Genomic DNA, 14,573 nt, shown 5'->3' with positions numbered 1-14,573 from the left:
GACTTTTCTGTCTAAATTAGTTCGCTGCCACAGTTTTGTTTAGAAGCATGCACGACCCCTTCTAGAGTCTTGGAGAGCCCCTGAGTGGCGCACATGGCCAAGCGCTCCATGATCAGCTGAGAAGTTGGCGGCGCAGTCCCGCCTTGAAAGTCCTGGGAGCATGGCTTTGGGGGTCTCAACAATTAGCACCCATAGCAGTCCCTTGATGCAAACACATCCAGCGCTGACAACAAGTTGTTGATTCAGGTTCACTCACAAGTGCTTTGAAAGACAGCTAGTCCGTAAAATCAGCCATTCTTTCAACTCCCCAAGGAGTCTTTCGGGGTTCGGGTCTGCTCTGAGCACGTGAGAGGGTGAGTCTTCTGATGTGCTTCCTGATGAACTCACACTGCAGACTTTTTGTCAGTGGCCAAGTGCATTCACCAACGAAGCAACCCCACTCCCCCCACCCCACCCCCCATTGCCTCATCAAAGCCCCTAGGTTCCAGTGATGGGTGTGGAGTCCACAAGACAGGAGGAGAAGCTGCCCCGCCTGTCAAGGGTCCGGCCAAGTCCCAGAGACACGGGGCCCCTGGCGTGTGTTATCCTCAAGGTTAACATCCAGTTCAGGGTAAAACCAGACGCAAAGGAAAGATGCATCCAGTTATTGGAAATGGGGGAAAGGAGATCTTTCAAATAACTTATTGCTTTCTCCTTCGAGCTTAATCGCTGTTACATCTCTCCTTTTCCCATCCAAGCTCTGGAGTCAGCCCCCTCCTTCGCCGTTCCCCCACCCCACTCCTCACCCCCACCCCAGAAACCATGTGAGCCCAGCAAGAACAGCAGCAGAGAGCACCTCACGCTGTACCAAGGGGAGTGCTAACCATGCCTTGCCTGTTCTTGTCTCCCCCAGGGCCGTGGCGGAGAGGGCACTGGACGCTGACCAGGGGGGTCCATGACCCCGGCGGGGGCCGCCCATCAGCAATGAAAGGTTTCTCGGGCAGCCGCAGCCACCACCACGGGGTCCCCTGCGATGCCGCCTGCGATGCGCTCGCGCACCCCTCGGACCGAAAGCCATACCTGCTGAGCCCCGTGGACCCGCACCCGGCCGACCACCCCTACTACACGCAGCGCAACTCGTTCCAGGCCGAGTGCGTGGGCCCCTTCAGCGACCCGCTGGCCAGCAGCACCTTCCCGCGGCGCCACTACACCTCGCAGCAGGAGCTGAAGGACGACGAGGGTGCCCTCGGGCCGCGCACCCTGGCCACCAAGGCCAACCGCCTGCCGTCCAACCTCCTGGACCAGTTCGAGAGGCAGCTGCCGCTGGGCCGCGATGGCTACCACACGGTGCAGTACAAGCGCGCCGCCCTGGAGCAGCGCAGCGACAGCCCCGGCCGCATCCGGCATCTGGTGCACTCGGTGCAAAAGCTCTTCACCAAGTCCCACTCGCTGGAGGGGCCGTCCAAGGGCAGCCTCAACGGGGGCAAGGCCAGCCCCGACGACACGCAGCCGCTGCGGTACAGCAAGCGCAGCAAGAGCAAGGAGCGGCGCGCCGAGCCCAAAGCGCGGCCGGGCACCTCGCCCGCGTGGTGGAGCTCCGACGACAACCTGGACGGTGACGTGTGCCTCTACCACACGCCCTCGGGCGTGATGACCATGGGCAGGTGCCCCGACCGCTCGGCCTCGCAGTACTTCGTGGAAGCCTACAACACCCTCAGCGAGCAGGCGGTGAGGAGCTCCCGCAGCAACAACGACGTCAAGTGCTCCACCTGTGCCAACCTGCCCGTCAGTCTGGAGGCCCCGCTCCTGAAGAAGAGCGCCTGGTCGTCCACGCTCACGGTCAGCCGAGCCCGGGAGGTTTACCAGAAGGCCTCTGTGAACGTGGACCAGGCCCTGGTGAAGGCTCAGTCCTGTCAGCAGGAACGCTCCTGCCAGTACCTCCAGGTAGGGTGTCCGCCACTTGAGAGATGGTGGGAAACGGTGCCAGCCCTCATGCTGTGCCATGTTCTCCTGGGTGGTTGTCTTCCAGCATGAATTGTCGGTGTGGATGTAAGCAAACAATTTAGCATCTCTGGGATGAAGTGCTCCTGTCAGAAAAAAAAGGCCAGGAAACAAGCCAGTATTCAACTCCATTTGAGATAGCAGGCATAAACACTGTCCATAACCAACCCCTGGCACCTAGTCAATTCTTAAGCACAGACACCCCCACAAGTTTCCAAGGTGGTGGCGGTAGCTGGTGAATTTGAACTATTGGCCTTTCTGTTAGCAGTCAAGAGCTCTAACCACTGCACCAAGAGGGGTCCTTACATAAAGACACCCATCCAGTGCCATCAAATGTGGTCCAAATTATGCGAGTCTCTCTGGGTTTCTGAGACTGGACATCTTCACCAGAGCAAACGGCTCGTTTTTCTCCCTAAGAGCCACTGATGGGTTTGAACCACTGACCTTTAGGTTAGTGGCCCACAGCTAGCCCAGACTCACCAGGCCTCCACACATACAGGAAAGGAATTCTTAATGTCCTGTGGGGTTTCTTTAATTGCTTGTCTCTTCTTAAGGGATCATAGATAGGCAGGAGAAGAAAGGGGCATCTACCGGAATTTTAAGACAAGTCTACTTTGTTATAGAAGTAAACCATTTGGAAAGGGCACAGAAAACAGGATCATGCCCTTGGCCCCGAGGAGGTGGAGATCCAGCCAGTTTGGGGACTTGACAAGCACAGCTGCAGAGACCAAGGAGGACAGAGAGGAGATGGAAAAGAAGGGGGAAGCATCGAGGCCATACAATACAATCAGTGTCAACATGTAAATCCCACACACATTCAGACTCAAGGCAGACTGCGCCTCCCCTGCCGCAGCCTCTCGTGTTTCCCCTCCGGGCCGCCATACAAACATAAAGCAGGGGAGGGAATATTGTCCTTGCTCCCTCTAATATTCTAAAGTCCCCTTCTCTGGAAGAATGACCTCTATTGGGTATCTGCCCCACCCCCTGCTTCTCCCCTGCTCTTTCCATCTTAAAAACAAATAGGTGAGGGGTGGGGGAGGTTATTGGAATACAAAGGTGCAAGGCCATCTTTCCCCCACTCATCTTAAAAAGAAATGCCAAGAGCAATCCTTTCACTGACAGTGTATCTTGTCTCTCTGTTTAAAACACCTCTTGACAACGCTGACTTATTTGTGAGTGCCACCCAGAAGTCCACAGAAGATGTCCAGTGGACGGTCTTCAAGACAAGTGCTAGAGCCTCGCTCCCTAAAATTCAAAATCCGCCATAATTATGCGGCATTTCCCATTGAAGGGGCCACTTCCTACCTGATGTAAGGCTGCTCATGCATGTGCTAATTAAGTATGCAGGTAGAACTGTAGTCCTAGAGGGATCCAGCTAGTGGAACCTCCCTGTTTAACTAAGAAAAGCTGGACTCTGTGGAAGGAAAAAGACGGAAAGGGTTACTTACTCTGAGCCTGTGAGGCAGAGCAGACCTAGAACCCAAGTCTCCTCACTTACAGAAATGGCTAGGGTGGAGGTGGTCACAGAGAATCTGTAAGCACATAAAGTATTTTGATAAGGACACTGTCTTGAAGAAAGGCTGAGCGATAAGTAAGTAGATAGATGCCATAGAATGCACCTCCCACATTTTATCTGCAGAGGTTCTGTGATTAGGAACAAACACAAAACATGTTTTTTTTTATTGTCCTGTGTTAAGTTGTGGTCTAGGGAGCCCTGGTGGCTCCACTGAGCAAGCATTAGACTGTTAACCACAAAGTCGATGATTCACATCCACCAGCTAGCTGTCTCCCGAAAGATAGTGACCTCAGTAGGTAACCCAGTCTAGCCTACTGCATCTCCATGAGTCGGACTTGACTCAGTGACAGTGGGTTTGGTTTTGGTTTCAAGTTACAGTGAGATTAGATAAGAAATATTAAGAAAAGAAATGCTACGATATAGGACCATAGGGGTGGGACAAGGCTGTGTTAATAACAAAATGATTTGACTGGGTTTGCATACTGTTTGCCCTACCTTAATTTCCCCGCCCTTGTGTTATACCTTTCTTTGGAGCCAAAAACCTCAAGAAACACCGAGAAGTGTAAAGATAAGACACGAAAGATGGAAACTAACAGTGGGTGAAGCCCTACCACCTGCACGACACTGTAAATTAACATTTCCGCGTTTATTCAATTTAAACCTCGTGATAATCCTGAAAGTCAGGTATAATAAAACTCTGCTTTCATAGGCGAGGAAACTGGAATTTAGGAATACCCAGGGATTTAGAGCCTCGTGGCCAGTGCACTGCACAGGCGAGCCTTCGACCAGGGTTGGTCCCATGTCTAAGGGACGCTTCAGAATCAAGGAATCAAGGGCAGGAAGGAGTGGTGAGCAAGGCGACAAAATTCTTTTGAGTCAATATATTATTAGTCAAATGCTTCTGTACCATGAGAAGAGATCTTGAACTAGAAAGGAAAGAGTTAACGCTATAGTGTTATTAGATCTCATACAGTTGATAAATACCATTTTCAATTCCTGTGCCTTTGATACAGTCAGTTTTAAAAAAAATAAAACAAGGAAAAGAAAGAAATAGATAACCACTCATGTTGATACCTCCCAACTGGGGAAATAAAACATTGATGACAATGAAACTTGCATATTGCCATTTCCTCAATCCCATTTCCTTCCTCCCCAGAGTGGGGGCTTATCTGACTTTGTTTTTATCATCCTGAAATCACTGAGCAAGCGATGTCCTGTCCAACCTTGGGCAGTCACCAACCCTGAAGGAGCCCAGCTGGTGGCATCCTTTAAATGTAAACTCAGCTGAGAGCCGCACTGTGTGTAATGGACAAATATTATCAACAACGATCTCCTGTTCTGTGCAAGGCTTTCCGACAGAGAAGAAAAAGTCTATTCTGTTCTAGATGCCATTGCGGCGGCCTATGAAAAGTGAATGGAGAGCAGTGCGTTCCCTCTTTTCAACCCCTGTGCTAGAGTGGAGGAGTTCCTGTCGAGAGAGATTGGGGGAGCCCTGTGCCCCCCCCCCCAGTAGGAGGGAGGACGGCAGCCCTTCGGAGAACAGCAGGCCTGGCCTTTCAGCTCTCACTTGGCTTTAGAGGAAAGAGCCAGCGACTCGGCCATCCTGGGGACGCTCTTCTCAAGAAGAGATGGCCCGCCATTGCCTGCCCCTGCGTAGCGACTTCATCAATAGGCTCATGTTTAGGAAGAAATTGGGCAAAAGAGCATGTGTTTGGTTAGTTTGTTTCTCAGTTGCATTGCCTTAATGACTGACGAACATTGAAACTGGATTTGCAAATATGTTTGATTTCAACATGGTAAGTTTTAGGGGACAAAGAACGGAACTTTAATAAGAGGATTCTGTGCTCTGACTGATCGGGGGCACTAAGAGGTGATCGAGCCTGGAGCCAGCCTGTCCGTTCTCTCGGCCTCCTTCCTTGGCTAGGAAACGCAGAGCTGGCTCTAGAGGTCGGCAAACTGGCTCGAGACCCAGGTGTGGCTCTCTCGGTGTGGACCTGTGATTCGGGAGTAAAATTGGACATTTTTAAAGGATGTTATTCAGATTTAATTTGCTTGTAAAAATACATCGCTGGCTCTTAAATAATTTTTACATTGTTGTGAGGGACAGGATTGGCTCTTCCATCTTGAAAGTTTGCTGGCCCCTGGCTAGAAGGTCTAAGGTCTTGGTCCAGATTTCTAAGTTACCCCTGAAAAGTGCTACTAAGAGTTATAAGGCCTGGACCTGCCTTACTAAATAAATACCTACTAGAGTGGGTGTGATTCAAATGGTAGCTAATTTGTTCTTTAAAATGCCTCGAGGTGTTTCAGAGTTGAAGAGAGGGACATTTAGTTCATTTGGATGAAGCCACTTACCAAAAGCTATAATGTGGGAACGTGGGAGATTGAAAGAGAGTTGTCATCTTCCAGGGCTCTCTCTGGTCCGTCTATCATGCCCAGTCCTGACCCCTGCAAGCACCGGACAGACATGGTCTATCAAGTACCTATTACACCAGACACAATCTTGAAATGAGTACCCAAAACCACTTTCTAAGGGAATAGTACAATTTACTCCCATTTTACAGATGGAAATTTGAGTCCCAAGAAGGAAATCACTTGCCCAAGATCACAGTTCAGTGGTGGGGGGCAGGGAGGGGTGGGGGTAGAGCTAAGACTCGACTCTGGACCTGCTGCTTTCCACGAGAGTATGCTGTAGAAATAGAAATCAATGCACTATTTTCTCATTTAATGAACTGTTTCACCCTTTAGCAAATATGTGTACGCCATTTGCACTCACACATGCACATGTAGTTAAGAGTGCTTGGATATCAAATGTGACGCTCTGCAGAGTAGCAATTCTCCCTACCATCGAGTCGATGCTGACTCATAGTGATCGCCCCCTCCTCCCCATGGGTTTCTGAGACTGTAACTGCTTACGGGAATAGAAAGCCCAGTCTTTCACCCATGGAGCTGCTGGTGGTTTCAAACTGCCAGCCATGTGGATCACAGCCCAATTCATAACCTCTGCATCACCAGGGCTCCTCAGAGTAGTGGGAGAAGAGCTAGTGAGGTCTCTAATTTGGTCCATGGCTGAACAAAGTTTAAATTAACACTCAACAATAAGGGAATCTAAATGCTAGCAAATTATAATGATCAGATAATCTCTCTTTATGGAATTATCACTGAGGCATAATTTAATTTAGGTCTTTGGCCTAGTCCTATAGCAAATGATAGCGATATAGGCATTTGGCCTTTGTCAGATATTGATTCAGGAATCTAATGCTATCGTTTGAAATTAGGGCGAGTTCCAGTTAATGGAACTCCTAAGTTCTTTGTAGTTAATAAAAAATAAAAGGCTCCTCTTCTCCCCCCTCCCTCCCCCCATATTGTTATTTTTAAATGTCAAGAATCAGATGCCTGCTGTTTAGAACAGTTGTACTGGTGCCAGTGACAGTGTCAGGGCTCGGAGCAGGGACATGGATTTGAAGACATTAAAACTGTTTCATTCTCAGTTGAGATGTGGTTGGCTTTGGAATGAAGCATTTATGGCCCACCTCAGGGTAAGTGCTAATAGTGAAGTAAATAAAATAGGAAGGGGTTCAGAAGAGTAAGACGTAGTGGTGGTGGTTGTTTGGGGTTTGCTTTGAAACGCTGGGTGCCTGATTCAGTATATGTCTCTTTATGTAAAGCGTATTGTGTTCCACGACTGCCAGATAAAGCTATTCAGAGTAGCGAGATTTTAGATTTCCAACTGTTAGCCTAAAAAAGATCCCTTTCCAGCCGTGGATGTTGCATTCAGCAAGCAGCAGAAGCAGGAAAAGGGAAACAAACACTCTCCGGTGGAAGTAGAGAGAGAGAGAGAGAGAGAGCGAAGCAGAGAGAGCAAGACAGAGACGGAGAAAGAAGCCTCTCTCAGATATGAAATTTTAGATCAAAATGATCGACCTTTTTAAGGCTGAATGGGTTTCTTCAGTTTGCGTGCAAGTTTCAAGAAATGGAAGGACTGGCCAGGTTTGGGTCCAAATCTTTTTTCACTTTGTGTTTTGTGATGGTGTGTTGTTGGTTTGGGTTTTTGTTGTTCTTGTTCCTGTTTTTCCTGGTGTGGGGGATAATTTTTGTTATTGGCTGAATAATGACTAGTAAAACTGAAGTAGCTAGCAACCTGCTGCCTGCAAATGGAAGGAAATCAGGCTGAAACGTTAGTTACAAACCTGTTTTAACAGAGGCTGTACAAAATCTAATGGACACAGATGATATTTTGCGGTGCTGTGAGCGGACATTATGAATGCTAGTGATTGAAATGTGATCGGTCATTTTCCAAGAGAAGAATCTTCTGTACTTACCCTTTCTTGGGCAAAATTAAAATGTCTGGGTTGTTGTTTTGCTTTGTGTGTTTGGCTGAGGGCTTAAATAAGAGCACAGAATATCACTGAGGAGTCATGGATAGCAATCTTGAAGGCAGGGTTTGTTTTTTCACGGCAGGCACAACTGTGTTTCAACATTGTCTTAGCAATCATTTCCATCTTTTGTCTTTTGGGCTTTCCTAACCCTGCCTGAGTTTTGTCTACCCCTTGTTTTAGAACCATTCAAATTATGCGAACTCATTTTCAACTATTTTATGTAAAAGTCATGACAGTGTTGAACTATCTTACAAATGACCCCAGCTACTGCACTATTGCCTTGCTGCCTTTTCCTTAAACTCATCAACCACAATACTTGATGGATTTCTTTATTCTCAATTTAAATGGACTTAATAGCCTAGGATGTGAAGGTCAGGAGGCAAAATATATTTCCTACGTGGCTTTGCGTAATCTGCCTCCTTCTCCCTGGCCTTAGTTAGGGATGTCCCTTTTCATTGATATGAAAACTCCTCTTGACTTTAACTTTGAACGTGGAGGCAGTTATCAGCAGCAGAATCTCCGTAATTCTCACTCTCTGATCCTCTATGCAGCTTTCAACCGTGCCCACATCCAATTAATGGGAGGGAAAGAAAGGGATAGTTGTCAAAATACAATGAGAAAACGGGTCCTGAAAGACTCGGTCATACACGGTTAAGATCAAACTAAATAGATCAGCCCTCCTGGAAGTTGGTGAAGAAATACTATTCTTGGTGTACAATGTTACTCTTCAAAGGCTATTTTTAGCAACACCATACACCCTCGGTTATCCAGAGTTGGACGTTTTTGCATAAACACATGTTTTCTGATCCCGTCCAGTTCTAAGTAAAGGTCAGACTCTGGTTAACAAAGAATCTAAGAGAAATATTGTCCTTGGATCTTGAGCTGACCAGTGGATTGATTTCCCCGTTTTCCTTAGAAGACAATTTTCTCAACTATAAACTGAAAACAGTAACCCAAGGTCTGTCATTCACTACTCTGTCAGAGAGAGGGGGGTCCAAATCTCGGGTCCATAGGCGATCGTGGTTTCCTCCAAGTTTTCACGGTGACTTTTGGCTGTCAGGATGCTTGACGGTTGTAGGAGCCATGAAATACACAGGATATTGCCAAGCTGACTGACACTAGATGACAGCTTCAACATTTTGGTTTCAGGTTGAAAGGCAAAGGGTTATTATAAATTGTAGTTCCGTGGCAGAAAGCTTAGCATCATATTACTCCTCTGAAATTTTAATCTAGAGTCTTTCCCCAGGATGAAAATAATGTGCCCGTGAACCTGAACACCTGTGCCCCTTTAACTGTTTCCTAAGAGCATCTTCCTGCTCCCCTGCCTGCACCCTTGGTCCTTAGTAACTACCATTTGAGTCCATTCTAACACAGGGAGAATTTCTTTTTCAGCATTTTGGGAAATTCCTGCTTATGTGCCTTCCTAAATTTTTAGACGAAAGCTACATGTATTATGATACAGGAGTGCTTTCATATTCTTTAATGAATAATTTATTCTGCATCAATCCTGTTTTCTCTGGTTGTTATCAAAAAGTACCAGTTATCCTTTCACAGCTAGCAGAAGTAGTGGGGTATGTCATTTGCGTCCTCTGCTCCCTGCGATCATTTCTTTGAGTCTGTGTTTGGGTAGTGTGTCTGTCTCTTGGAAGACTGGCAGCTGACCAAGGAAAGACCTCTTCTGAAACCTGTTCTTTTAGATTTCCGCCTATAGAGACTGCCCTGCCTGAAGATTGTGATTGTCTTTCTATTGGCTGAAGTTTAGCAATATGTCTGCCTCGTTTCCTCTTATAACGTAAAGAGACGTCTAAATAATTGGCAAACGTCATTTTCCGGCTAGTCATTTTATATACATTAGGTCACCAGAGTCTCTCAACTGAAATTTCTACTCACCATTTACTCAGACTTAAAAAAAAAAACTTTTTACTAAGTTTCAGGCATATAAGATGGCAAGTTGGTCCTGGAAGCTGACTGGGTGGAGTATAGATTTTCTGTAAACATGTGTTTTTGTACATGTGCACAGACGTGCACACATGCACATATATGGCCTCCAAGGGCATCCCTGCACCCACACCTCTAAGATGTGCGATTTGTACATGTGCTTGCTTGTATCTCAGATCAATGGTTTCAGATCCTTTTAAAATGTACTGCTTCACAAAACCCACCTAAGATAAATGCCCACGATGTGGGGAAACAGATTTCTTTTTACATAAATCACATGTAGAAAGTTTTTCACCTTCATTAACAGTGATTATATTGAACTTGATCCCATCCCATCCGTATAAGCTTGTTAGGGATGCATGCCTGGTGTGAGGGTAAAGCAGGTTTGAGTCCCCTTAATCCAAAGAGATACCCAGCAATCTACTATGCATTGCCATTGCGTCTCTGCCAACTCATAGCAACCCTATAGGACAGAATAGAACTGTCCCTTGAGTTTCTGATGCTGTGACTGTTTACAGGAGTGGGAAGCCCCCCCTTTCTCCTGAGGAGCATTTGGTGGTGTCAAACTGCTAACCCTGTGGAAGATCAATTCATAACCACTGCACCACCGGGGGGCTCAATAGCCACCAATAGGAAAAGAAAACTTCTGTGCCTCTTATTTTTCTAACCCTTGTTGAATATAGACCTGCAAGATTGCTAACGTCTGGTTTTCTGTCCAGGACTCTAAAATGTAAAGATACATGATCAAAGAATCTTGCATTTGGTTGTTTTGTTGCCCCCCCAAAAAGGCCCATTTAGAATTATTAGAGCCTCCGTTTTGACACGTCACCTGCAGAACTTGTCATTCATGAACTTCTCTGTGCAAAGTCAACACGCTTCCTTTCTACCAACTTAGTTCTCATCCCATAATCATTTTATGAAAGAAATGTTTGGGAGTATTCAGTCTACCCACTCTTTTTAAAAGATAAGAAACATGAAACCTACAGAGAAGCCTTGATTTCTACAAGAGCATTCATCCATATTAGGGACTAGAAAGCTCACTGGTCCTATGACTTTCTCTTTATTTCTTCAAAGCTATGAAAAAATTTAAAGTACTTCTCAATACTTCAACCTAACTTGTCCATCTTGACACATCCTTCTAAGGCCTTGGGGCCAAGGCACACAAAGGCAAAAGAGTAAAAGAACCAATCTTATAATGAGATTTGGAGCAAGTTGGTGGCTCAAAAAATTCACAATCACTACCTGAATCATTGCCTTCAATTTGTAATTCTGTTAGTACAAACAGCAGGATAGCAGTTTTCGTTTCTAAAACTAGCAGAGGGGTATGTTTCTACTGCTGCCCGGTGGCTTCCTGCTGCATCCTCGTGGTTCCATGTGGAGTAAATTCACCCAGAGGAGAGCCAATAGAACTTCATTGCTCTAAGTTTGGATACATGTTATTTAGACAACTATGTTCAAAGTATTAAGGCAGCAGAACAAAAGGAAGGTCCTCAATCAGATGGATGGTCCCAGTGGCTACATCGATGAGCTCAAAAATAAGAGCCTTTGTGAGGCTGGCATACCACCACGCGGTGTTGCTGTGGACTCAGAGCCGGCTAAACAGTTCCGACCAACAACGCGCTCAGAGCCTTCAGCAGCAATTCAGAAGAAAGCAACTTCTCTTTGGAGTCTTCCAGGCTTTGAACAGCTGGCTCCCCTCATCTGACTTTAGTAGGATGAACATTGGCAACACATGCTTATATTAGCCAAAGTTTAGATTAATATACATGACATTACATGTAATAGATTTTGTGTTGGGACCATGTGACCAGATACATTCAATTGAGGCACCTCCAGAGAATCTGAGAGGAATAGTGCATAGGTGATGCGATGGGCTATAGACTGATCTTTTCATGATTTTTCTATATTGAAAAACAAAAAGAAACAGAAAAATCCAGTTTTAAATTAGAAGTGGGACATGCTATATGAGAAAGTGTCATAGTAGGGGTAAAAATGACTGTCCTCATATCAAATGCATGTAAGTGATGGACTCACTCTCACTGCCCTCCAGTCAGTCAGTGCTAGCGACCCCTGTGAGTGTCCAAGACTGGAACTGTGAACAGGAGAGAAAGCCCAGTCTTTCTCCTGCGGGGCTGCTGGTGGTGTGGAACTGCCCGTTCCTATGGAGCCCCCCACTCCACCCTCAGGGCTCCCCCTCTGTGCTGTCAGGTGCCATCAAGTGGATTCTGACTCACAGCAACCCTCTGGACACCAGAACCAAGCACTGCTTAATGCCCTGCACCGTCCCCACCATCACGGTCATGGTTAAGCCCACTGTGGTAGCCACCATGTCCATCATCTCACTGCAGGTCTTACTCTTTGTTCCTGACCCTCTATTGTACCAAACACCATATCCATCTCTAGGGACTGTTACTCCCTGATAATATGTCCAAAGTATGTGACACTAAGTCTCACCATTCTCAATTCCAGGGAGCATTTAAGCCGTACTTTCTACAGGACAGATTCGTTCAATCTTCTGGTTGTGCGTTGTACATTCCTTATTCTTGGCCAACTCCACAATTCAAATGGACCAATTCTTGAGTTTTCTTTACTCACTGTCCATCTTTCACATGTATATGAGGCCGTCAAAAATGCCATTTCAGGCCCACCTTAGTGTTTAGTGACAACTCTACTTACTAACTAAATTATTCACAGGGGCCTCCTGTAATTTATTTGTTCAATGCAATGGGTTGTTTAGTATCTTAGCTGCTGCTTGGTGAGGACTGATTGTGGATTTATGTAAAGTGGAATCCTTGATACTTCAATCCTTTCTCCATTTATCATGATGTTTCTTCTTCGTCTAGCTTTCCTTCTGCTAAGATATCATCCATACTGAAAGTTATAGCCTTTCCTCTTCTTCAAAGTCCTTGTTTTCAGCAAACAAGGTTGTGTCAATCTGCATTTAAAAAAAAAAACAACCACCTTGAAACCAACCCAGTCGAACTCACAGCAACACTCTAGAACCGGTACAAGGGCCAGTGGGTTCCTAGAGCATAAATCTTCATGGGAGTAGAAAGCCTCATCTTTCTTCCAAGACGCAGCTGCTGGCTTCAAATGGCTGACCTTGCAGTTAACAGCCCAACGGGCAAACCGCTGGGCCCCTGGGACGCCTGTCTTCTGCACAGCACTGTGTTCATGACCTTCCTTCAATCCCAATGTCATGTTCTGCTTCACACAACCTAGCTTCATAGATTATTTGCTCAGCATACATATTGAATAAATAGTGGTGAAAGGATAAAGCACCTTTCCAATTTTAAGCCACGCCGTACTTGTCTCATTGGAATGACTGCCTCTGGGTCTATGTGCAGAATCCGCATGAACACAATTAAGTGTTCTGGAATTCCCTTTCTTTGCAATGTTACACATAACTTGGTATCCACACAGTTGGATTCCTTTGCATAGGCCATAAAATGCAGGCAAACACCTGTCTGGTAGTCTCTGCTTTCAGCCATGTCTAGACTAGCATTTATGTGCACGTGTGGCCATCTGTTCTTTGTCGAATATTGAAAGCAGCGAGCGGTTTCCATAAAGTGAGGACTTCTGGCATCAACTCGAGAGATTCTGGTCGATAACACAAAGAGGGTAGGGTTCTGATTTGGAAGATCAATCTAAGAACCACACTTAACTCACCCAGCTCCAGGCAACTATTATGCTCAGTTTTCCAACTCCTCCGAATCAGAGGAGTCGATGGCAGGGAGTTGTGGGTCAGATGATCATTTGTTGGCTGACGGAAGGGGGCAGTAAAGTCTAGTAAATGAAGCATGGAGTGCATTCAGATGCCTGCCTCTCACTCCCTGCATGACTTGGTCTTTCTTTACTTAATGCTTCCATTTGACACGCGTAAAATAGGCAGGATATTATAACTGAGTTTGTTTTCCATCCCAGAAAAAAAGGTTTAATGTCAAATTTGAGAAATAAAAAATATAGTGTGGTTATGTTTTCATTTATAAATCATCAAATGTTAACACGTTTTACTGCTTCCTCCTGTGTTCATGAACCATAACCCCTTTTCTCTTATATTTTACTCAATCTAGTATTTTTTAAGCCAGAACTAGGAGGACCATGTGTGATTCTATCATAGGGTGAAATATTTTCATGTCCCATGTCCTAACTAAATACTGAAAAGTTTATCTATGTATATGAGTGTATACATACATACATATATCCTTTTATATATTTTATTGTGGTGCAGGCAAAAGTTTACAGAGCAGATCATGAGTTTTGCATTCAATAATTTATACACATTTTGTTCCACTCATCCATTGCAGTCTCCTCAATGTACCATCGCTTAATACATCAAGTTTTGGGCTGTATGTGACAAGATCAGGAAAAGCTGCTGTGTGTGTGTGTGTGTGTGTGTGTGTGTGTGTGTGTGTGTGTGGAGGAGCGCCGTAACAGAAGGTCAGCAGTTCATGCCCACCAGCTGCTCCCCAGGAGAAACCCTGGCAGTCTGCTTCATGAAGATTTTTAGCCTGGGAAGCCCAATGGGGAAATCCTGTAGGGTCACCGTGAGTTAGAATAGATTCTGTGGCAATAGGTTTGTTTGGGTCTGTATGGTCCATGTGCATGATACAAGACATTTTCCACTTCCTCTTTCTTCACATGTACAATGTGGTGATAGTCAATGTATTCATCGTGTTGTGTAATCATCCCTGCTAGCTGTTTCTGACTTTTCCCACTGCCCTTCACAGAAGCAGTGTCTGCTAGCAATGAGTTTTCCTTTT

The 14,573-nt window shown here is 45.8% G+C and overlaps 1 protein-coding gene across 1 annotated transcript in view; it reads left to right on the top strand.

The window, feature by feature from the left end:
* Positions 1–7,408: 7,408 nt before the first annotated feature.
* DLGAP1 (DLG associated protein 1) overlaps positions 7,409–14,573 on the top strand; it is a 394,837-nt gene continuing 387,672 nt past the window's right edge. The window contains 1 exon segment of the mRNA XM_075532913.1: positions 7,409–7,483. Within this exon segment, the coding sequence (XP_075389028.1) occupies positions 7,409–7,483 (75 nt within the window).

The sequence above is a fragment of the Tenrec ecaudatus genome, chromosome 15 (assembly GCF_050624435.1).
Source record: "Tenrec ecaudatus isolate mTenEca1 chromosome 15, mTenEca1.hap1, whole genome shotgun sequence".
Taxonomy (NCBI): domain Eukaryota; kingdom Metazoa; phylum Chordata; class Mammalia; order Afrosoricida; family Tenrecidae; genus Tenrec; species Tenrec ecaudatus.
The sequence above is the reverse complement of the archived record's forward strand: the minus strand, read 5'-3'. Positions and strand labels throughout refer to the sequence as shown.